This window comes from Thermobia domestica, chromosome 12 (assembly GCF_964235325.1).
Source record: "Thermobia domestica chromosome 12, izTheDome1.hap1.1, whole genome shotgun sequence".
Classification (NCBI taxonomy): domain Eukaryota; kingdom Metazoa; phylum Arthropoda; class Insecta; order Zygentoma; family Lepismatidae; genus Thermobia; species Thermobia domestica.
In genome coordinates, this window is record NC_137465.1 from 203,835,797 (window position 1) to 203,860,490 (window position 24,694).

At 35.1% G+C, this 24,694-nt stretch overlaps 1 protein-coding gene across 2 annotated transcripts in view; it reads right to left on the bottom strand.

The window, feature by feature from the left end:
* The window catches only part of CtBP (C-terminal binding protein), a 157,235-nt gene that overhangs the window by 21,248 nt on the left and 111,293 nt on the right, over nt 1–24,694 (bottom strand). For both annotated transcript variants that reach the window (XM_081734571.1, XM_081734572.1), the window contains exons 3-5: nt 13,211–13,339; nt 9,540–9,762; nt 2,536–2,660 (exon numbers count right to left, since the gene is read on the bottom strand). In XM_081734571.1, the coding sequence (XP_081590697.1) occupies nt 2,536–2,660; nt 9,540–9,762; nt 13,211–13,339 (477 nt within the window). The remainder of the gene's footprint in view (nt 1–2,535; nt 2,661–9,539; nt 9,763–13,210; nt 13,340–24,694) is intronic.

A 24,694-nucleotide genomic window follows, 5' to 3' on the forward strand; every position in this document is an offset into this window, starting at 1 on the left:
CTATTGTAAGTTCTGTTTTATTTAAAAAACAATTAGTGCAAAGTATTCAATAATTTAATTTCCATTTTTGACTGGCCTTGATAATTGTCCCTGTATTTCCCGTCAATTCATTCTTTTTACAAACACACTATCTACATTAATAATGAAAATGAAATGAAATTTTTGAGTTTTACGTCCCACGGTTATGCCGGTTAGGCTAAAGGAGACGGTGATAATGAGAAATGAATGAAATGGTGGAATGAAGAAAGTGGGAGGAAACGGGAGAACCCCGAGAAAACCCACGCACACGGTGTTTGTCCACCACAAAGTTCACTTGGCGGGAGCAGGGTTTGAACCCGAGACCCCTAGCACCAGAGGTGAACGCTCTACCACTGATACATTAATAATGTGTGCGAAATTTCACAATATATGTTTCACTTATACTCTATGTAGTTGTCCCACAATTTATTTTCGGCTGTTGTGAACATTAATTCAACTGGCAGATTTAACGCCGAAATTTTGTGAATTCTAGGACTAAGATGGTCGAAGTCCCAAAATTTCCAAAATTTGCGAATGTTAAATCTGCCAGTGGAACTAAGATATATAACAAGCAAAAAATACATTTAAGAACAACTACTAGAGTAAAACTTAAAAAATATTTGTGGAATTCCGAAATGCCAAACAATGTCCCCCTACCGATATTTGTATGGTACAAAATGTTAACGTTCTTTGTTTATTACTTTGAGAATTGCAAGGGCGTATCAAGATAAACAGCCCATTCCATAAATATATAACATACTCGTTCAAATACATTTTAGTAAGAATAAACTGTTTCAGTAATATCTCTTGCCTTCGTCAGTTACTCTGGAAAACTCTCATGCAAGTTTCTCCTCTACTCAGAATTTAATTTTGTTTTTCGTGCGCCAGTGTAAAAATGACGAATAAATTCTTATTATGTAATTCAACTGTACGAACATCTCTTCTATTGAACGATCTGCTACTGCAAATACCTATGTACATTGCACTACAATTTTTTTTAACTCCATGTGCATATACAGTTGAGTTCCTAAGAAGTAATAGCTACATACAATTACGTATTCTAGTATATTTAATTACAGATCATATATCCTTATACAAATACTCATCTTCCTATTCATTATCTTCGCAATATGGTAGTCCTGTTAACGAATTTTTCAAAAGTTCCCATTTTTTCAAATGATTATAACTGTTTTAAAGTAACTGAAAACACTAAATAAAAAGATGTGCCCTGGTCGCACATCAGATGCTATATTTTCCCTTCTCTTCATACGATCGGTACTTTACAGATTTCAATATAATATATAAAGTGCAATATAGCATCTGAGTTTGAGTGTGACAAACACAAGCTCTTACTACTCAGCCAATGCCCTCTTCCTTGATGATTAAGCATGTAAAATAATAGAAAAACAGCACACGCATGTATTCAGAAAGTTCCAGCGGAATGAAAAACAATCTATTCTAATAAATTTTAGACAGAGAATGTTTTGTAAACGCCTAAAAGAAGGAAAAATCCAAGTTTCACGAATGAGATTCTCAAGACTTCTATACTGTGATCAGAAGACTGTTGTTTCAACTCTAACTAGTCTATTATTACTCTACTTACAGGTTTCTGTAATTCCTGAATATTATTTGTACTTCCGAGCTCTCGACTCTCCCCCGGGGTCTTGATCATGGAGGATAAAATCAGAAAGATAAAAATCAAGGAATAAATGGAACGGACTTACCAAGGGAACAGTAGCTGGAAAACACTTTGTCACGTATAACGGTTCAACATCAAATGGTAGTGATGCAAGCTGCAATATGGCGGAGTCAATCTGTGCGTTCTTGTTCTTTCGTCAAAGGTTGCCAGCTCATGCTATTATTTTCGTTGTTATGCCAATAACTGAAAATTTTGTAACTACCACTTTCCATTTATCACCATTCCTTGTCTACGATTCTCTCTAAACTTCATTTCAAGCTCCCAATAAAATTTTTGAATTTTCTGCGTTGTGTTGTGTTTCTTTTAGATGTTTCGACAGAATTGATACTGAACCTTCCCGTTTTGAATCCCTAATACGCTCATTGACATGGATCTTTAGATTTCTTGTGGTTTTGCCTATGTAACTCTCATGACAACTGCATTGTATTTCATAAGTAAGTCTCTTATTAAGTCCGTTTCACTTATTCCTTGAGATTTTTTATTTTTCTTGTTCCTGATTTTATCCTCCATGACAAAGACCCCAGGGAGAGTCGAAAGCTAGGAAATACAAATAATATTCAGGAATTATAGAAACCTTTAAGTATAATGATAGTTACATTTCCCGAGCGTAGTGTTACATTGTACTTTTTCTGCATTTGCATGGAAATTCAGAATATATATTTCCATTAATGTTACTAATTGCAAATGAACATATCTAACAAAAGTAATAGGCTCAATTATCCCTTTCATTTAATCACAAGCGTTTGTCAAAAATAAAAAAAAATAAAAAAAAAAAAAAACTTTTTCTTCCACATCGACTACTCTCTTCACCCTCTTACCTGTAATGTGTAAACTCTTGTGAGACCTAACGACTTCTCAATACCATCTGGCAAATAAGGATCATAAAAAATGACATTGAAGCCAAATGCTTTTGCACGTAATGCCACAGCGGATCCAATGCGACCTGAAAATATACAAAGACGAAAAAGATTACAAACACAAAAAACATAAATCTGTTGATTCTGGAGAATACTAGAATAACTTATTGGACGACTTACTTCCATTACTTATTTTTTTCCAAACAGAATTAGACCAAGAAATAAATTATTTAATAAACATCTACCAAATTAAGATTTGGTCAGTACGCAAATATAGAGATTTGTGGTGCTTCTAGCAAGGGCAAGTCTTTACTTTGTCTCCAACTGTGACTTTAATCGGTTCTTATAGGTTCAGTCACTTCCTCGAACTGTTTGTGCGTGAGTCACTTTTTGGAATTGTTCGTGCCTTTGGTGTGACGTCTTAGTTCATATTTTTCCCACCAGGTGTCTGTGTAGTCATATGGTAGTTTGTTAGTGTGATGTCACATGTTCTGTTTGCATGTATGTGTGTGCTGCTGTTTATGGCATGCGGGAAGCGCGTAATTGAATTGAGTTAGAGAAAACGTATCATGGTTGTGGTCTAAAACTGAAGATATTTTCGACGTATTGTAAAAGTGGACGTTTATTGGTTTCTTGTTTGTAATAATAGCAAGTGTGCTCGGTTTAATAAAACGACGTGTGTGCGGAAAGAAACATTTTTCAGTAATGTTGAGTATTGCGCATGTGTTCTTGGTATCTTATTTTTTCGTGTGTGGAATCAGCAGTTATGAGTTCATTATTCATGAGTGTTCTCCTATGGCGAAATGGTGTGTGTTTTCTTTTTTTAATTCATATTATTTTTATTCTTGATTTGTTTTGCATTTGAGTATTAGGCAAAGTATTTGGTTTGCTGCTGCTTGTCCTATTGTCTTGTTGAGATGTAATTTTTTTTTCTTTGTCATGCACTGATTTATGATTAGAGACGAGTGTTTTTTTTTTTTTTTAATTTTTCTCTTCTTATCTTAGCTTTATAGTAGTGGTGTGATTATTTATTATTTTGGATGTTTTTATGGTACTTGAGCGGGGGGTTTGGGGGGCGGTAGCCCCCCATTTAGATCTCAAAATTCATAGTCACCGCTTCACCTGAATTGATGTTTAGTAACATTGTGGCCCTTGTACTTATAGTATAATTCTTAACATCGTACATTACTTTCACTGTGTTAGTAATTGTAATCGATTCATGTGATCCGGTTGAAGTCACTGTTTGGCTCAAAGTAAAAATTTGCCCTAGCAATATGTTAAACACGAGTATTTAAGGTCTAAATTACGATTACGAGAAACTTAAAGCCGAAGTAACAGTTTAAACATATATAATCAACACAAAATAAATATGAACTGTGTTTACATTTTCGGTCTTCGAAGTCTCGCTAACTATGAAGCTATGAAGACTATTACTTCAGGAAACGAGACAATGAAAAAGACCAATAATAATTACAAAGAAAGGAATAGGTACATATTCCACAGGAGAAATTGTGTTTGTAATATTAGGAGTATAGACTTCAATACAAATAGTATTAAAGATAAAGTCCCACGACTACCAGGATGACTACTAAAATTCCAAACTGAAATTTTGTGATCTTTTCTTTCCCAAGCCATAAAATTCAATAACATTCTCAAGAGCGAATTTGGGTGTGAATTGGGCCGAATTTGGAATGCGGTGGAAGCGTGTTTTGCTTGCGATTTGGTAGCGTCTAAAGCCAACCATAGACATTTTTGGTGAATTTTTGACGTTTTATAGAACAAAGTTTTCCAGTCTATACTTATATTTGTACAAATAAATAAATAAATAAATAAAACTTTGACTTTCATGACCGTTTTTTGATTTCGTGACCGACAAACACCCTGGACTACTCGCTGCACCCATGAGATTTTTGAAGAAACAAATTTATTATTGAAAAGGGTACAATCCTAGTTTAATTGTATCATAATAAGCTCTTAAGAACGGCAAAAAGTTCCGAAATTCAATAAAATTTAGTCTAAAAACCAAGGTATATTGGTTTGGTCACAATTAAGGTTAAATTTGGGAGACCTCTACTAACAGACTTCTTCTTCACAAGTATACCCCAACGTAATCTTTCATGACAGATATAGTGGACTACAAGGAACAGGAAATTACTAATAAAACTAGTCATTTCATAAATACCGTTTGACCATCAGTAAGCATGAGAGAGTGCTGTCACTTCAGTATCGTAGGCGAAGTGAGTCCCTGAGATGTTTATTCCACGGTGAGAGACGTGACAGTGGGAACGTGTAACGACGGAGTGAGGCGACTATGAAAATCGTGTTGCAGACATGGTGCTACACAGTGGTTATACCAGCCCTACGGATCCTCGCCACTCTGAAACCATTCCAAATGACTGAATGATTTGTCTACTGCACCATCTAGCATTACAATGAAAAGCGAAGTGTCAATTACCAACAATATAGTGGCAGACAGCGCACAGTGAGGACACTATATGCAGTTAAAGTCGTAGCTGTAAGGATTCGGCAAAATACAGTCAGGACTCAAATCAGTGATGTCCCAAGAGATATCCATTTCAAGGCCAACCATGTCATGAGTCCTCAATCAAACCCTGGGACTCACAGCCTACAAACAACGTACAGGTTACTTCCTGACTGATGCATTATGCCAGCAGAGAGAAGTGAAAGCCAAACGTCTCCTCACGTGTTACACAAGAAATGATCACAGAACAATTTTCCTTTCCGACGAAAAGCTGTTCACAGTGTTTTATAGTTCTTTAATGTTCACAATCAATGGATCCCTTAGTGTTTCCAGGGTGCAAAGGTCCCTTCATCCAGCATCAATCATGATGTAGTGAGATGTGAGCTTTAACAGCACAACACAACTCCAGTTTCTTGAACAAGGGATGGGGACATCGGCTACCTTGTAACACACCACAGTGAAACTACCGAGCACCAGCAGAGTTCGTAGTTTCCCAACCAACACTGTTTCCGCGCACAAAGCACGGTCAACACAAGAGTAGCTACAATTCAACGTCCCAGACTTCCTCTCCACATTGGACTTGTCCAGTAGCCTGGACTTCTCGATTACAAATTGTGGTCAGTGGTTAATCAATGGCTTGCACGAAGAGAGACTCTAATGTGGACTCCCAAAGCGCGCCCTGGTCAAGGCAGCTAGCTACTTCCCCATTGACACTGTTCGCAATTCCATTGACGTGTGGCTCGCCAGTCTCCGGGACTGCATCTAGGTTCAAGGTGAACATTTTAAATCCCCGATTGGTGCTCTTCATGCTCCACACTTCCACTTATCATCTTTCAAAAGGATATCAATATATCGTCAACACTGTATCTGTGTTGCATTTCCAAATCTTTCACAGTATTTACGAAATAACTAGGTACGGTATATATGCGCAGCTAGGGGGAAGACAATGGTAAGTGCTGCTTCCGGTGAAATAGAGTTATTGGGTGGAATGGGTTGAAATCGAATCACAGAACAGTATGCAGTAGTTTATCAATATTCACTAACATTCACTTGAATGATGAGCACGAAAGTGCAGAGTACATACATATGCTAAATGACAATAGTAACAAAATATGTATAACAGTTCCCACCCGTATTCAAGGCAATACATGTAGTATAATAGATCACCAGTGTCAGGGGCAATTACAATATCCCTTACCGACACTTTCTTGTTTACAGGTCAACGTCGCTGACATTCAAATAAAAGAGTACGGGAAGTTACTGCTCGGGATTACAAGAAAATAAAGCAGAAGATAAAAGAAACAAAATGTTTCGAAACCAGGGTGTGCACTACAGCATGCCCACCACAAGCCTTACACATTCTTCAAACAACAATAGAGAAGTACAGTATATAGAAGAACGCACTGTAACGGAAAGATATACTAATAAATACAACATAAAAATCCAACCGTGGATGACAATGGCTATACCTAACTCAATTAAAAGAAAGTGTACTCTTTGAAAAAGAGATTTAGGGCTTCGCGAATAATACACGCAATATCGCAATACTTTAAAGCAGGGAATAATATTAAGAAAAAGTGGGAGGTCATCAAATCGGCAATAAATATTCAAACAAAAGGAAAACATGCGGAAATAAATATCATTAATAAACTTGGAACTCTTATTAATGACCCGATAAAAGTAGCACATGCGTTCAACAGTTTTTTCGAGTTGGGACGAACTTGACGGCCAGTATAAAATCATTACCAGGGGACTATTCTCACCACACATATCTCGAAATGTTGAAGCAAGTCTATTTCTCAAGCCTGTAAGTGAAATTGAAATATGTAGCATAATTAGGGCTTCACCTAACAAATCAAGCACAGGATATGACAATATAAACACAAAAATTATAGAAGATTCTAGTAAGGAAATAGCACATATTCCTGAACATACAATTAATAGAACTTTAGAAAGACGATTATTCCCTGATGGATTGCATATCGCGAAAGTAATACCAGTGTACAAAGGCGGTAAGAAAACATGTAAAACTAATTACAGACCAATTTTATACTCCCTATTTTGAGCAAGATATATGAGAAAGTAATCTATTACAGATTAATAGAGCTCATAACAAAACATAAAATAATAACTCAAGAACAACACGGGTTTCAGAAAAATAAGTCTACACAACTTGCTATTAATAGTCTTTCAAACTACATCTCAGATGTTCTTGACGACAGTAATTGTGAGATAGGTGTGCTCATTGAACTTAAAAGCGTTCGATATCGTAAATCACAAAATATTACTGCAAAAACTACAATGGAATACGGGGAGTCTCCTTCAATCTTATGAAAAGCTACTTAAAGTATCGGTTGCAATAACACTAGTGTGAATGGACACACATCAACCACAGCACTTGTAAACTGTGCAATTCCTCAAGGTTCCATATTAGGGCCCATTGCTGTTCCTTTTATATATTAACGACCTGCCATGTGTATTATATAAATAAAACGACCAGAGCTTAAAACAGTACAGAAGTCGATTAATTTTGAGTTAGACAGATTATCACAGTAGTTTCATATTAAAAATTAACTTTAAATGTTGATAAAACTAAGTGCGTATTCTTTAGGAAGAAACATAAATACAAAACATTAACGACTATCCTATTACAATAAACTCTCAAAAAGTAACAGTTGCTGAAAACATAAAATATTTAGGTGTTTGATTTGATGAGCATTTCACATGAGAAACCTTGTTCTGAAATCAGGAAAAAAAAGTTTCGGTACACACTGGGTTATTGTTTAAAATATTAAAAATGTTTCCGGAATCGATCGCAAGAATATATTACTATGCATTCATCCACCCATACCTATCATACGGAATCGAAGCCTGGAATAGAAACTTAAGTGCTGAGCTTAAATATAAGCTCCTTGTTCTTCAGAAGAGAGTAATATGAATAAAAAATTAACATTTTCTCGCGCACACAGAACTGCTATTCCATGAACTGAGCATATTTTAAAATCAAATAAACTATTTTTATAGGATAAATTGCCTAATGTACAGAATTCTCAAAAATGCAATTATATTTTCAACACAATTTGCTGAAATAAAACACTCAGTTAGTACACGTGCAAAGACAAAAAAAAATTTGAAAAACCAAAACCATGATTAAATTATGGCATCAAATATCAGGTACCAATATATTAAAGCCTGAAACGCCCTTCCCCTACGTATCAGAGAACTACAAACTTTTAGCAAATAAATTTAAAAAAAAATTAAATAAATAAAATAAAAAAAAAAAAAAACAGCTCAGAGTATTTGAAAATTGAGACAATACTATGTTAATGTGTCATTATCATTATTATGAACTTGTTAAGTATTTATAACCTCATGTAATTTTTTGATATCTACATATATTATGTATTTACACGCCATCCTATAATATGTAAATAATTTCTGAAAGGGAGAACCACAAACAGCAGAAGCTCGGCCTCTCTCTGAATCATTTATAAAGATTGTTAAGTAACTGTTTTGTACTCATATAAATATTAATAAATTCTAAAATTCTAAATTATTTTCGTAAATGTACCTCCAGATGGCAGGGGAAGCTTGTTTGGTATGTGTCATAACACTGCATTGCATGGGAATGTTAAACTTTCTTTTCCAGTTTACTTTAAATTATTATTATTGGCTAAGAGGATTGCATCCATCGTAATTGTTGAATTTGAAGTAGAAAGACTTAGGTTCATTAAAGGTAACATACATGCTGAGAAATGATATACAAATAAACCTTTTGTTTTTTTAATTTTTCAGTGAGAGAGAGAGAGAGAGAGAGAGAGAGAGAGAGAGAGAAAACGGATTTTGTTCCGGCCGTTCAAAATTTATGGAAATTCTGCAACACTAATATATACCACTAGGAGAAATATCGTGAACTTGCAAGCGCAAATCAAAAATATGTTTAGTCAACAAGTTTTCGACATTTTTGGAAATCTAAATGCAAGGTGGAACATATATTTTGAGAATTACGAAAGATTACTCTCCTATAATTTATTTCAAGCAACAATAAATATAATACTATGAAAAATACTGAAATCCAGCTCCATATATGTACCCTCCATTCAAAATACTATATTTCGTAATTATAATATAAAATATATTAAATACAAACGGTAATCCTTAGGCAACACTGTACCGTTATAGTTTAAAAATCTATTTACTCAATTACTACTGCACATTTCTAGAAACTTAAACCATGATGGAAGATGTATATTTGAAATAAAACATGAGATTACCCAATTATAGTTAATTTCAAACCATAACGTCCTTCTTTCTGTAAAACACTAGAGAAACCCATGTATTTATAATTACACCTATAAAATACATAAAATAAATACATACATTATAAAATAAAATACATTTAATATTATATTTTAAATAGAAACCTTAGTTATGGATTCGGCAAATTGTGCAAAATATACTTTGATAATTATTCTGAACTTACCGAGCCCAACGATGCCAAGTGTGTCCCCTCGTATTCTCGCACATCCCTGGGCTGCTTCGCGGACCTGTTCTGGACCTGTGAATTTCTTGCCTTCACGAACCATATTGGCCAGCCAGTAGGTACGTCGGTAGAGGTTTAGGATGAGGCAGAGAGTGGTATCTGCTACTTCTTCCACTCCGTAGCCTGGGACATTACACACAGCGATACCCAGTTCCCCTGCAGCCTGTAACAATTTATCATTACGAGCTATTACATTTCTTGCTGGTCTAACTAAGAACAGTATCATTAATCCAATATTAACCTAAAATTTTCGAAAACTCCTCGAAGTGTCAGAACAAACTAACATAGGAGCAATTATTATATGATATACCACAGCAGTCAAAAAGTTCCCGGAATTTTGTTGCAGCTCTTTATTGGCACAATATAAGTACACATTTATTAATCGCCATCAAAGTAGGCTTCATTGGAACACCATACTTGCTCACCTGCTCCTGCCACTGCTGGAAACAAAGACTCTTGGTATTTTCGAGGTTCAGCCGTCACGTTGGTTTTGATTATCTTCTACAGTGGTGAAACGGGCAACTTTGAGCCCAATTTCTCCTTAAAGCATTGCCTCCGTAAACTGTTTTAAGGCTATGAAAAATCTCTGAAGTAGATTTCCCCAATTTGCACATGAATTTGATGTTAGCGCGTTGTTTGAACTGTGACATTGCATCAACTGATCACCATGCATTCCTCCGTACAGCTACATTACTTGTATGCTGCCTGTTATGACCTATTCACACTTGACAAATTCATAAGTAGACAACGTAAGGACCAGTGGCGTATTTACGATTTTGTTTCGGGAGGCTTTGCTAACTTTCGGGGGGGGGAGCTTTGCCTGAAAATGTGAAAATTCTGCAAGATATTTCATATACTTTACTATAGTAAGTAAGATTTCGGGGGGGGGGGCTTAAGCCCAGAAGCCCCCCCCCTAAATACGCCACTGGTAAGGACTATACTGTACAAAAGTTACTGTGATTGCATCATAAACGCCAAAACTACAACATCATTTCGTAAACTTTTTGACTGCCCTAGTATTCAATAATCCTTACATGTTTACCTTCATATCTACTTTCCAGTTACACACACAAACACTTGGTTAAATTTTAGTCAGAATAATACTATCAGTCTTATATATGAACCTTCCTGAGCTCTTGAGAATTTTTCTGCTTCCCAGATTGATGAGAACTTTCCCTTAAATTATTATACATATGATTAACTTCAGATAAACTAACACAACTGTAAGTGATTATAGAGGAGAAAACAATATAACACTTCTAGGATCTACTAAATGCCTTTCTTACCTTCTTTCGAATGTAGTGTTTACTAAATAGATATTTAATTTTTTGGTCATTATACGTGTATATTCATAACACAAAGTGTGTGAGTGTTATGCCAAGCTTCTTATTCATGGACGCAATATCGTACTTACTATCATGCCGAATAGGAATTTCGAGGGACATTGTTCTATTACTGACAGATGGTACTGTATTTCTGGTTTAAACAAAATTTCTTAGAGGAATACAATTCGAATTAACTTTTTCTTAATACTATATTTTACAGTGAAACACGAAAAAATTGCTATTTACCTACGGTTCATGTACACATGGCAAGAAACCGGGGGCATTCATTTTCTTTAATACTAGTAGCATTTTCGTTGAAAGACCCGAGAGCAAAAATAAATGTAATGTTTACCAAAAAGATTTAAAAAAAAGAAAATATTAAGTGGAATTTGATCCAATCAGACTTAAAAATTTTAGATAGCGAATTTTCCTAATAAGTGTAATTACCTACAGCTTAATTTTTATAGAGCAAACCATGGGAAGCTTGCCGCATATAACGATATAAAAATGGCACATGAAATACATTTTTAAAAATGAAATTTAAATGCTAAAAGTTGCATGAGGTTGAAGGTATTTAACTTGGAAGGTTGGTTTAAAGGGACAAAGTTTGCCGATAGATGTCACTATAGTTTTCGTATCTGTCTCATGTATTTTTTACCTTTCACGAAAATTCACAATTTCTCTTATAAGTTTCAACCTACAGACTTCAGGAATTTCATAACCTATCAAAGGCAAGAATCCGTGCCCACATTTTATTTTATTTTTTTTTTTCATTGTTGAAATGTATATCCGAACCTTAAACAATGGAACTGTTCCAACAATGAAGAAAATTTTTAAAAAATGGCATGGATTGTTCTCTTCGATAGGTTATGAAATACCTTCTCTAAAAATTTCTAGGTTGAAATGTGTAAGAGAAATTGTAAATTTTCGTGAAAGGTAAAAAATACATGACAGAGATACGAAGACTGTAACATCTATCGGCAAAACTTGTCCATTTACACCAACCTTAAAACCTACTACTAATTATTGAACTAGATACGATTCTGATTATATTTACTTGTTCTGTTGATAAAAAAAATAATATAGTAATGAATATGATATGGCACATTCCTTAGTTACAATATTGACTACGAGTTTGTTTGCGCCCTTACTACTTTTTTGCTTGCAATGCTGCTAAGATTATGACTGATGTAATAACATCACATATTTATTATATCCTAAGGAATAATTTTTAAAATGTAACAGTGCAACCATGTAATACAAGAATCTATATATTAAAATGGTAGGTTTATATGTTTGTGGCCAACTCTTTTGACGATGCTATCTCGGGAACCACAAGCTCTAGAAAGATGCCATTTTCACTGATCGATTGCAAATTTTGTGTAGATTGTTGTTTTAATCGAATATTGAATAATGGCTGTTTTTTCTTTATTACATTTTTTAGGGGTACACTGGAAGTGTTGAAATTTTAAAAAAGTAAAGCATCATATCCTATGAGTTATACACTCCAACACCACACATTTGTATACGGGATTAGTATATCTCTCCGGCGTTTGTTTCATGACTAAATGATAATGAAAAACGAAACATAACCATTCCTGCAGTCTAAGATGAATCTTTATTGTTTGGAGTGTTTTGCCCAATGATCATCATATATCACTGAGATTATAATTAATTGTGTGTGTGTGTGTAATGTATCTGCTTATCTCATACTACATGCAAATAGAAAGAAAACACTGATCATACATGAATTAGAAACTCCAACCGGAAGTAGGCTCAAATCTTGCAAACGGTGCGAGATATTGAAAAAACTCCCCTCCATATCCTTTTGCCGATTTTTTATCAAGACGTCTTTCACTTGTGTCTGTAAAGGGATATACAGATGTTGAGAGGAATGATCAGGAGATCACGCTCATATGTGAATGACGCGCTGTGTAGAGAGCGCAGGTTCAGCTAGTTCTTCATTCAAACTTAAATCAACTGATACATGTCTTTGAGTAACAACTATATTATAATGCAATCCTGTCTCTACTTTCCGTAATGCTGAAATTTTGTTTGTTAAAGTTTAGCGTCCCTTTTCATCACAGAGACTATATAAGACGTGGAACTACAACTTAAGGTAGAATCTGAACCATAATATTCTTCTACTGAGAATCGAACTCGGAACCTCGTGTACCGAAGACACACGCACTAGCCGTAGACCAACAGGGAGGGTTATTTCAAGTTTTTAATACTGCGTTCAATCAATGTGTTAAAAGTGAAAAGGAAAAAAAAGTATTACTTTACCTTAACGTCAATGTTATCTACACCACTGCCGATTCGAACTATGATTCGTAATGTTTTGAACTTCTCTAGATCTTCTTTTGTCAAAATGATCGTATGCCACATAAGCGCTCCCACTGCTTCATTAAGGACCTACACGAAATGTAGAAAAATAAGTGAGTCATACAAACATGAAATCATTAGAGCAGAGTAAACCATTTAAAAATACTTAAACACTCCCTCTACTGTAGATTCATCATCAACGGCTGCTTTTGTTAACCAATACATAAAAATCTACATCCTCAAAACTGTCTTCTTTTTATTTTTAATTGATTTCATTATTTTGCAAAACTTAACGTTGTAGCGTTTCTTAGCACATAGTGTGATCAAATCACTAAGTAAATCGGGAAAGAATTTTGTGGAACACTGCACAATTTGAGTCTGTTACCTGAACATCAACCAACCTTTAAAAAACAAAACTTAACACTGTACCATGATGATAAATACTACTTCTTCGGTTCAAAATTCACTTGTAAAAGTTTCAACTTCCTGGCCTAGAATGTTGCTTTACTATATTGAGTTTCATAATTCTCACGAATGGAAATTCAAATTTTCTAACGACATGCGTAAAAACTGCCTTACAGTATCGAAAAAGAAAAAAAAAAACCTTTTTTTTTTTTACATATTTCTTTTCAATACAAATTACTAATGTACAAAAATTACTAAAATGTCAAAAGTATTGCATTACTTTTAACACAAAACTAAAATGTAACAAGTATTATGTGCAAAATTTAAGTTGCACTAACTCTTCTAGCAAAATATGAAAGTTCTCTTGTTTTCAACAAAATTGGGTAATAAAAAGTTAAGAACCTCGCTTTCAAACTTGATTAAAAAAAAAATATTTGTACTTACAACCACAGTACTCTTCAGTTCTCAATGAGAATAGTCGACTTTATCTGCGAAGTGCAATAGCACAGTTAATGTGTTTGCAGCATTTTTTCGGAGTTCTCCCATTTCCTTCCAAAAGCACCAGCAGCTTTAGGACTGGTATATCGCACCCACAAAGTCTAATAATTATAATAAGACACACAGTCTGAAGCTGTAGAATGAAAGTGGAAACTCGCTTCGCTTTGAGATGGTCTCATATGGCAAAATGTTTTTTTTTTGTTTGTTTGTTTGTTTTCCTGTTATTATTTTATAAAAAATTTTGGTATATTATGTTTCGCCTTTCCACGTAAGCACTTATTAACCCATTCCACTACGATTTATTTTCTGAATTTTAATAATTGAAGTATAAATTATAAAAGTGTATTATAAATGGTTTATTATTATATAACTTTCAAAATATCAATATAATAACCCTACGTGATGCTACAAAGTTTTATGACGAGTGTAGCTCGTACTTGTGCGATTTGGCACCGGGAGGCCATGACGAGCTAGATTCATTTCAGTGCAAGGGGTTAGTTCTTTTTTAGATTTTACTAACAACTTATTATCAATTTTTTAGCCTTTGGGAAGTGCTTAAAATAGCTTAAAAAAAATCTTTAATAGTTTGCGAGCATACTGGGGTGTTTCTACTGTCTGAATCCATGGAGATAATTTAGACTCACTGGTTGTGCTACGGTGTTAAAATACTTAGTATTGTATATTTTTAAAATTCCCCTGGGGTTTAAATTTAAAACATTGATGGCCGTGTGCACCAATGAAGTTCAACTGTGATACGAGAGTCATAACCAAGCTCGATGAAAATGTCTGTTGCACCAACAACGTTCAAGGTTGTCTCTGTCAACTTGGTTTTAGCTTGAACAGTCGAATTTGGGGGTTTAAACTTCGTTGACTCAAGTCAGTCTGTTTACATTCAATAGTATTTGTATTTTTCAACTAATGAAATTGCAATACATTTCTCATGTTCGGAAAAATGTTTTGTTCGTAGTTTCATTATTTTTTCCATCACAATTACGAACACTGAAATTAGACTACTCACAACTCTATGAACAATTACGAACACTGAAATTAGACTACTCACAACTCTATGAACACAATCTCGAAAGTCGAAAAGACCTGCACGGGGTATGCTTTCTTCATTTGTTACTTTATTAAACGAAGATTAGAGACAAAAGACGACAAACAATCAGAGTCGATTTTACAAATTGACCGAAGTTTAAATAACGAGATGTACTGAACTTCCACTTTCAATGGTGCAACAAAAGTCCTGGAACCACGTTTAAACTTGAAAGTTTAATGTTGAACGCGTTTGAGTGAACGCTCGTTTAAATTTCGTTGGTGCACACGGCTGGAAGAGTTGCTGAGTTTAGTTTATATATCAGTTATTCCTTTGAGTAGATATGTTGAGTTACTTTCTTATATCAGTGTGGTAAGTGACCCGAGTTTTTACTGCTTTTTCTTACTCCTTCAGTTTTTTTAAAATTTCAATTCTATTAATGTTGCTTTTTCTAATTTATTTTTAATATTTTTTTTTTGAGTGATCTTTAATTCCAACTTTATTTTTAATGTTGACATGAGGTTATCAGCCGGAATATATTACTTTACACCTTGTTTGCTTTGTTACTTTTATTGATTGGCGTGTTTTTATTTGGGAAATATGTCAGTCCAAGTTTATTATCGAACAGTATGGGATGTGTAATTAATCTTAGTTAGTATATGTGATATTTTGCTACGGCAATAATGGCCATTTTTCATTATTTTAGCTGCTCCTATCCCTGTTTCTGTTCTTGTAGCTGTGTAAGGTATTTTATTCATTAATCTCTTTTAATGATGTTTTAACAACTGTTTTTAAAGAAAAGATTTTATGATGATGATGATTTAACTATATTTCGGGCAGGCATTGAGACTATTTTTTTAAAAAATAGTTCTGTCTACTCTAAGTTAGTTAGGTCTTATAACCAGGGTTTTTATTTAAAAAAAAAAACGTTTTTGGGGTTTAAACCAGTTTTTTTTTTTTGGGGGGGGGGTTTAAATAATTTGCCCTATGTATTTATATCACATATGGACAGAAATACGTTTCGCCTTGGTGTTATGCAACAACCGGGTTATGCTGGAAGGGATCACATAAGCTTAAAGCGGAATCCAAACAGCTTCTCAGCTTACATCCGAGAGAAATTGTCCTTCATTTGAAGGGTCGAAACCGCGACTAAATGGCCACAAATGCGATACGTCTGCCGACTCACTCACAAAGAACTCCTGATACGTTGTACTAGTCTTTACACACTTGTTAATATAATTGTCAAGAGTCATTTCAGGAGAACAAAAAGATAAACAGTTGCACAAGTGAAACCATTATACAGAATTATATATAGACAATTTCAAAATACTGCAAAGTACAGAAGAACTAATTTAGTCCAAGTTAAAGAAATACAACGGCTTAATTTGCATATCAGTAAGAAAAGCGAATAAGGATACGAATTACTTGAGTTCACTTTGACCCATTTATACATAAATAGATACCAAAGATACTTCTGATTTCAATAAATGCCTCTCGTACGGTTTGATGACCCCCCCCCCCAAAAAGGTACGGCATTTCGATGTATTTTATCAATAGTAAACATTATTAAAGCGAAACAATATTTAGAATTTTTCGTTGATTGCGAATGCATACTAACAAACTATAAAAAATCACATAAGATACATTCATAAACTTATAAAATACAAAAGCAAAAATTGCTTTTGCAGTATAATCTCTGAGTAATCAATGGGAAATTTAGGTCTGAATATAATACGAATAATATACGGGAGTGAAACGTGATAACCCACAAATGTGTGTTTATCAAGATTTTATGAACACTTACACTTTTACGAACATTTTTCGTTTTTTGGTTTAAACCAGTTGATTTTTTTGAAGAAAAAAAAAAACAGCTAGTTTATACCACCTTGGTTTAAAGCAGCCAACCCTGCTTAGAACCATAATTTTATCGATAGTATTTGATATTTTAGCTTCTTCTCGTTTACTTACAAATGAATTATTTAAGGAATTAGTTTTTTGTGTGTAAGGCTATTATTCATGGTGTGATATTCGCAGCAGAGGGAGAGAGCCTTGTGAAACAGATGTTATCTTGTTTAAATGTGGCACTTCGTCGAACACCATTTCCGACTGGGTCCTATTCTAAGGATTTGACTTTAGACATTTCTTTACTAAAATATCTTTGATTGACATAATTTATTTTTCTCCACTACATGTTATTCAATTTTGTTAATAATTTAATTAAGTCAGAAGGGGGTTTAATGATTGTTTAATTTATTCAATTACATAATGAAGGTGGGACTTGTAATTATGGCACTTCTAGAAGGTCTTTTTATGCTGTTTAATTGTGTAGTACTTCGTATATATTTGAAAATAAGTGTTCTACTTGTTAAAGAAATGAACCCACAGTGCAGGAGATGTCACCATCAATAGTGCTGGGAGTGGGCTTCACAGTTCATCTGTATACGAATGGCTCATGAACAGAGGTAACCAGGTAACTTAAAACAACAACCAGAATGGAATACTGTGTGTGTCATCTGCACGAAGTGAGAAATGGAAATTCGTCTATGTGAAAAAAAAAGAAAGAAAAAAAAAAACGTCGTTCGTCAACAGGATATGCTCTCTCGCCGCAGTATATCTAGGAACGCTTCACCAACATCAGCAAACTGTATGAAAGACATCTGGTAGATGTCAATATAGCAATGGGTTGCCACTACGAACGAAGGGATGGGTGCATTTGAATTATACATACAAGCATAGAGCAAGAGGTTTTTAACAGAAAGAAAGAAAGAAAAGAAAAAAAACTTTCGTACTGACAGCTTAGTACGTATGCCTTCTAATGTGAAGGTGAATGCAGTTTACTTCCGTCAGCATGTTATGCAATCCTTGTATGATCAAGAAATTTCTCGATTATACGGACACGAAGCACGCCAGGTGGGGTACATTCCCTTGGACAAAGGATTCAGATACAATGCCAAATCTACCCTCAGTCTTTCGTGTATTCTTGTCAAGTTCTCTCAGGGATTTCTGTAGTTTGGGGTCCTTGCCCTTGTTTGTCAATGTCCTTGAAGCCACCATTTGATATCTGAGGAAGTACGGTAAATCATTTCCCTTCACACGTTAACAAATTTTTCCTGAAATGGAAAATGAAAAGTGATTATAGTGGCCATCACCACGAACATGGTCGGTGGTGAAGAAGAAACTTCTGCAAGCAGATGACTGTTTAAAATCGACTATTCTTATTTGAGACAACCTTCTAAACTACTTTGGCTTCTCATGAAAATATCCAACCACCAAAGAGGTATCATTTTTATTATTACTGTTTTCATTACATAAACAATTTTCATAATGACACACTATACAACACAGAAGTATATTACAACACATACATACAAAAGTTTATTTCTTAAATGACCACCATATTACCTTTATCACATTCTACACTATCTTTATTTGCATTCCAACACCCTCTTTTACTCTATTTCCAGAAACTATGCTTAGGGACAGCGGTTATGGCGTTGGAAGGTGGCACTCCTAATTCCTTGTAAACGTTGTTCGCCAATGAGGGATGCAGTATTGCCACGTCTTGTCACTTGGCCTGACCGTTTACATGGGAACGTCGCATCAACAGCCTTCGTTATGCCTATATCATCCATCGAATATGTCCCACGCTGTAAACATCTGTACAGTCACCTCAGGAGTGTATTCCCCCAAACACTTTTTCTTTCCCTACCTACGAGGGGAATCTAATCCCAAAAGTAAGTTTTCCAAAGCGCTGTTGTGTTTCCTGTTTTCTCCACTACTAAACAAGTCTGCGCTGACGCTCAGTCTTGATTTGTCAGTCATTTGTAATGGAGCTTTCCCTTTGAGGTAGCGCCAAGCGCTAAGTTCGTGCAGTCATGGTAAGTCGTGCATGGATATCAAAATCATCCGTAAGTGGTGTAGGGAGTTTGCAGCTGGTCGTACTGATATTCACGACGAAGAAAGGACGAAACACCGTCAATTTCCGACGACACAGTCGCGAAGGTTGAAGAAACCAGTGTGACTAGTACCTAGTTCTTAAGTTGAAGGAACACTGCCACGCACTTCAGCAACAACAAAGTGACAGATGAGGTTCAACATTTCCACAAACACATGGCGGCGAGCTGGTACGATATGAACATACAAAAAAACTGCCACACAACGCCTACAGAAATGCATCGGCCAATATGGCGATTATCCAGAAAAATAGATAAATGTGTAAGCTCTAAACTGTCGAATACGTTACTGAAAATAAACTTTCTCCGTATGAAAATAAGAGACTTTACTTTTGGAATAACCCTTGTGTGTTCAATCGACTTGAGCTCAGCGCCCCTTTAAGCAGCGAGGCTATATGAGACGTGGACCTACAGCTTAATGTGGAATCCGAAGCACAGTTCTCGCTGGGAATGAACCTGGGTCTCTCGCGCCGAAGGCACGTACACTATCCACACAGCATCAAAGGAGCTTCCCGAACTGTGTCCCAATAAACTGAAAAATCTGCACCCTATTTCTTGTAAATTAAGTAGAAGTAATAGGTGAAGCTTTTTACTTCCATTCATCAGTTAATTCACAATATTAATTGAACAAATATTAGAACAGGAAATGAACGTTTCCATGCAACTGAATGTTTTATTGATGCACTCAAGTGCTACAATATATAATACATACTGATAAACTATTGACTTCTAACGATAACTACGTATTGATCCAAAAATTTAAATAAATAAATAAAAGACTTCTACGGATATGCCTTTTAGGGTAAAGCAAACGGATGACTAATAAAGTACGGAATAAGAAATGAGAGGAAGTGATAAACTAACGGAAATGATGATATCCACTACAATGGACTGTGATCGAACCACAAATCATTCGCACCCAAAATATGAATTCTACTACGACTAAGTCATTATACCACTAACGTGCATGTTAATACAGTTGCCTATACAAGTGCATCGAATACATATAATGATACAATTATAATGAATTCTAAGAAACTCAAACAACAACGAAACTGCATAATTTTCACCGATGACATAACTTTGTACACTCACTCGGACAGCGATTCTGAGTGACCTCTACACTTGTAACAAAGGGGGGAAAAGAAAAATAAAGCACTGGGTGCAGGAAAGTCAAATGATGTTCTCCCCGGGAGAGAGAGATTAAAAAAAGGAGTGATACATGCAAAGAGGGTACTTGCTTAGTTTGGCCGTATATTTAAATGCATGTTATTACTTTCCCCTGAGTTAATTATTTTCTGTGGAGCCATGAGTGACTGATTTAAATTTCAATTAACTGTTGTCAGAAAACGGGACATAAGGCAAACAATCTATCACAGTTCGAACAAGCTCTATATCACTGAGGCACTCACTTCCTATACAACAGAAACAGACTAGTAATCTGTTGTTAGCCCTGAAAACTCGTATAACGTTGAGGATGTACAAATGAATAAAATCAGTACGGTCAATTAAATCTGGAATGGATTAAGAGAAAAATCTGATGGAAAACCATTATCTACAGAACGAATAATGGGAGAGAATACGGAATAAACTGTTTCATGGATCAAGAAATGTCGGAAACACGCCTTACAATGACAGAAATCCAAACTACTTTCTTCACTTCGAACGAACCTACTATCCTACCTTCATGTTCACGGAAAAGAAACCTATGGATCTTTAGATGATCGCAACCAATCACTCTTATTTGAACAACTGATCCACTGACTGACTCAAATTTATGTCGTCTTCAGGCAACACTAATGTTACGTAAAGCAATACCAAATAGGACCAGAATCATTACTCTACATTATACCCAGGCGTTGTACTTCTAGCATCAGAATTTGAACTAGCACAGGTACACACAAAGCTTTAAGGCTGAGAAACCCCATTTACTTAACGAACAAAACAACTTCCGTCTATAAATAGTGAAGAAAAATAGATGTATGCAGAAATATATTTAGCTGAAAGCTGTCCTTTTATCCTTTATTTATTAATCAAAACTAATGTACTGTCTGTCTTTGAGCAGTAAAAGCAAGTACAATATATCTGATTGCATGTCATTCACCCGGTCGAAAGCAAACAAGTGAACATTTTATAGTGACAAATGGAAGAAGATACATTGATTCTTTTCCTCCAAAAGTTCAAGTTTGGCGAACTGTCTGCAAGAAGTACACCGCAACTGGTGCGTACCACAAAAACAAAGTTTTCCACTGTCTACGTCGTGCAAGCAAAATATATTTCAACCCTTGATTCAGATTTTCCCAGAAACCAAGACGGTTTATTGGTATCGAAGGACAAACAAATGCAACTGAATAAAAATCCACATTATTATATATATAATTTAGATCACGTTTTCCTAATTCTCATAATGCTTCTGGAAAGAAAGATTTAAAAAAAATAATTTTCAACAAAATGAAAAATTGGGTTTTCTAAAGGTAATTCCAAAATACTCGAGTATTATCTAATTTCTTTATTTTCTGATCGCCGTCAAAATCCTAGTGTTCAGTTATTTTATAAACAAACCATACAATGAGATTGACTCCACATTCCACAAGCTGGCTGGGATAAGCTATTGCGAGGAAGTTTCTAATGTCAACCAAATGGAATTCCAACCACTGATATTCATGCACGGACAGCATTCTGTAACTAATGAGAATGTTTTATGTTGTATTTGTTTTCGTAAGATAACGTGAATCACTATCAATTGCACATGTTTTAGTAACTTGACATGTTTATACGTTACATGAAGGGTAAGGTAAATTACTTCGAACAGATTTTGCAAACTTGTATCTAAAAAGATCTAACCCATCACGTTACTCTACTCAAATATGAAAATTTCGAAATGTCTACGATTGTGGTGACTTCTCTCTTACTCTTCAGTGTCAACTAAATGGTGTCGTCTACTTTTGGAACACACTGTATATTTACCTTTAATTGCTTATCTCAGTTATTCACGTTTCCCATTCCTGGTGTTTACTAAAGGACTATCACTTATTCTGAAGAGAATTTCCACGAACTCTCGATAATTACTCATTACTTTCGTAACTAGGCATTCAATGTTTTTTTTTTCTTTCTTTTCTGTCATAACTAAATAAACTAGTTTTAAAGTACGATTTCCTTGCGTATCACTCGCTAGTCAAATATTGACTCTGAAATCTGCCATAAATCCATATGTTAATGCTCTGTGAAAAGGATATGGAATGTGAAATAGTAATTAGCTGGGGCTTTATCCTATCTAAAAAATAAACAAATATTATCTTTAGAGATAAGAGGGGTTACGAACTTCTAAGGAAAAAGGATATTTCTGAACCTTTTATCTTCTTCAATTGCCAAGTTAATCCTGTTACATTCAATCTAGACATCCGTTACAGGTATTGATGTACGAAAAATATGAAGAACTTTTCTCTTAAAGATTTTCTTTGTCCTTGTGCCATGAAAACACCACTATTTGCATTTTCTAAATGACAACGAACTGCTTGACAGATCTCCCTCAAAAATATACTTCGCTACTTCTTTCGGTGACATTTTCATCTACCATGGTTTTCATGCAACAAGAATCTAATAATATTTCGAAAATAGCTATTGAATAAACCCCAAAATGAAGAAGCAGTATGGAGTAGTGTGGCCCGAGTTGTTCTAGTATCTGCACATACAGCTGACAAAGCATCATTATTGCTATGAAGTAAGAAAATTATTCCTCTGATGTAAACACATGCTATGACGAAAATTGTTACCGTACTGTACAACTCCCAAGTTCCTGTCTTTCATCATCATCATCTAACACGTGGCATTCCTATTAATGTCCATTTCATGATTTTCTCAGACATTAAATTGTCTATTTCACTCCCAAATGAAAGCAACTGAAATTCTTACATGTAGAGGCTAACAGGAACAACAGTATTTTTTCTATTGATATCGTTGTGGAAAAACTAATTTCTACCTGCCAACCTGCCTTACTTGTTCGAGCCTTTCTATTTCAACTGTGTAACTTCTGGCGCTGCTGTCTGAGTGCATTTTCCAGCATTTCCCTCGAAAGAGGAGGGACAAACTGTTGCGGCAGATCTTTCAATTGTTGGATGAGAAAGCGTTTCCACAATGATTTATTTTACGGACTTTGCTGTGTTCTGTGTTGTTAGCTATTCTAAGTAGCCTACGATCTTCACTCGTCAAGATCAAACGACTAAATGACAAATTGGCAACACAACCGAGGTCATTCACTTTTCCCTAAGTAAAGGAAGAGTTTCAACACTCAGAGGGTGGTGGGGCTGGGACCGAAGTATGTTTCGCATATTTTCCGAGGGCACACCTGAAATAGACAGACTCTACCTATTTTCAAAAATTAATTTTAGTCAGATGTTTTCTGAAATAAAACGAAATTTCTAGTTTCATGTTTATTCACCGAGGCTAAGGGAAACAGTGATGATGATGATGATAATGAATGAAACTATGGAATGAAAAAATACTAAAAAACTGGAGAAGCCCGAGGAAAAGCAAGAACATGGTGTTTGGTCATGACAAAGTTCACTTGGCACAAGCTGGTAACGAATCAAGGACTATACGCCCCTGAAGTGAGGACTCTACCACTGAGCTACCGCGGTCCCGAAGAGATAAAGAACTTAAACTAGTTTTGCGTTTGTGTAGCAAAATATGAAATATTCAAAAAGTTAGTTGCACACCTTCTCGTAAAAAATTACGGTTTAAATATTTTTTTATAAACTTGGTGGCAACACTGCATACATTTATCTGCGGTGCGTGCAGAAATCTGTTTTTTTTTTTTTTTTTGTGAGAAAAAAAATGTAATTGCACAGAAATGTATCCGCAGATGCACGAAGTGTATGGTAAAAATGCAATATTGCACCAAGCTACCGCAAAGTGTTGCATCATGTTTGACAACGGACGTTACAGATTTTTAGGACGCTTATCACGAGGGAAGACCATCAACTTCGACAAATTCTGAGATCGCTGCTTGCGTGAATGAAATCATTCTTGCACTTTGTAATTTCAATGTTTTTGGTCCCATGAAAGAAGAACTTTCAAGGTGACATCACTCGGGTGGCGAGGTGAATGCTGTAACTCAACAATGATTGTCGGCCGATGGACGAAAATTCTTCCCAGAAGTCAGAAAAAATCTGTTTAACATGTGTTTAACTAAAAGAGGCAATTACGTCGAAAAGTAGCTACTGTATAGAACTTTCGCAAACAAAAGTATTGTAAAAGTTCGCTCCTGTTTTGTATTCTCAAGCAGTGCAACTTTTTGACTGACCCTCGCAATCTAATTACATTTGAAAAGAACTTTTCTTAAAAATGAGTTCTACGTCGAAACTCTGGGATAAATAAATAATTAGTTAACTTTATTTCAAATCGAAGGGTGCTATATACTACAATTTTACTTTTGTCATTTTAAAAAAATGGATTTAATTTCGACCGTCTAACACTTTCGTGTCTAACAATATATAATGTTCCACTCCTTATGAAAAATTCAATTACGTTTAATCACAATTTATTCAAATAAAA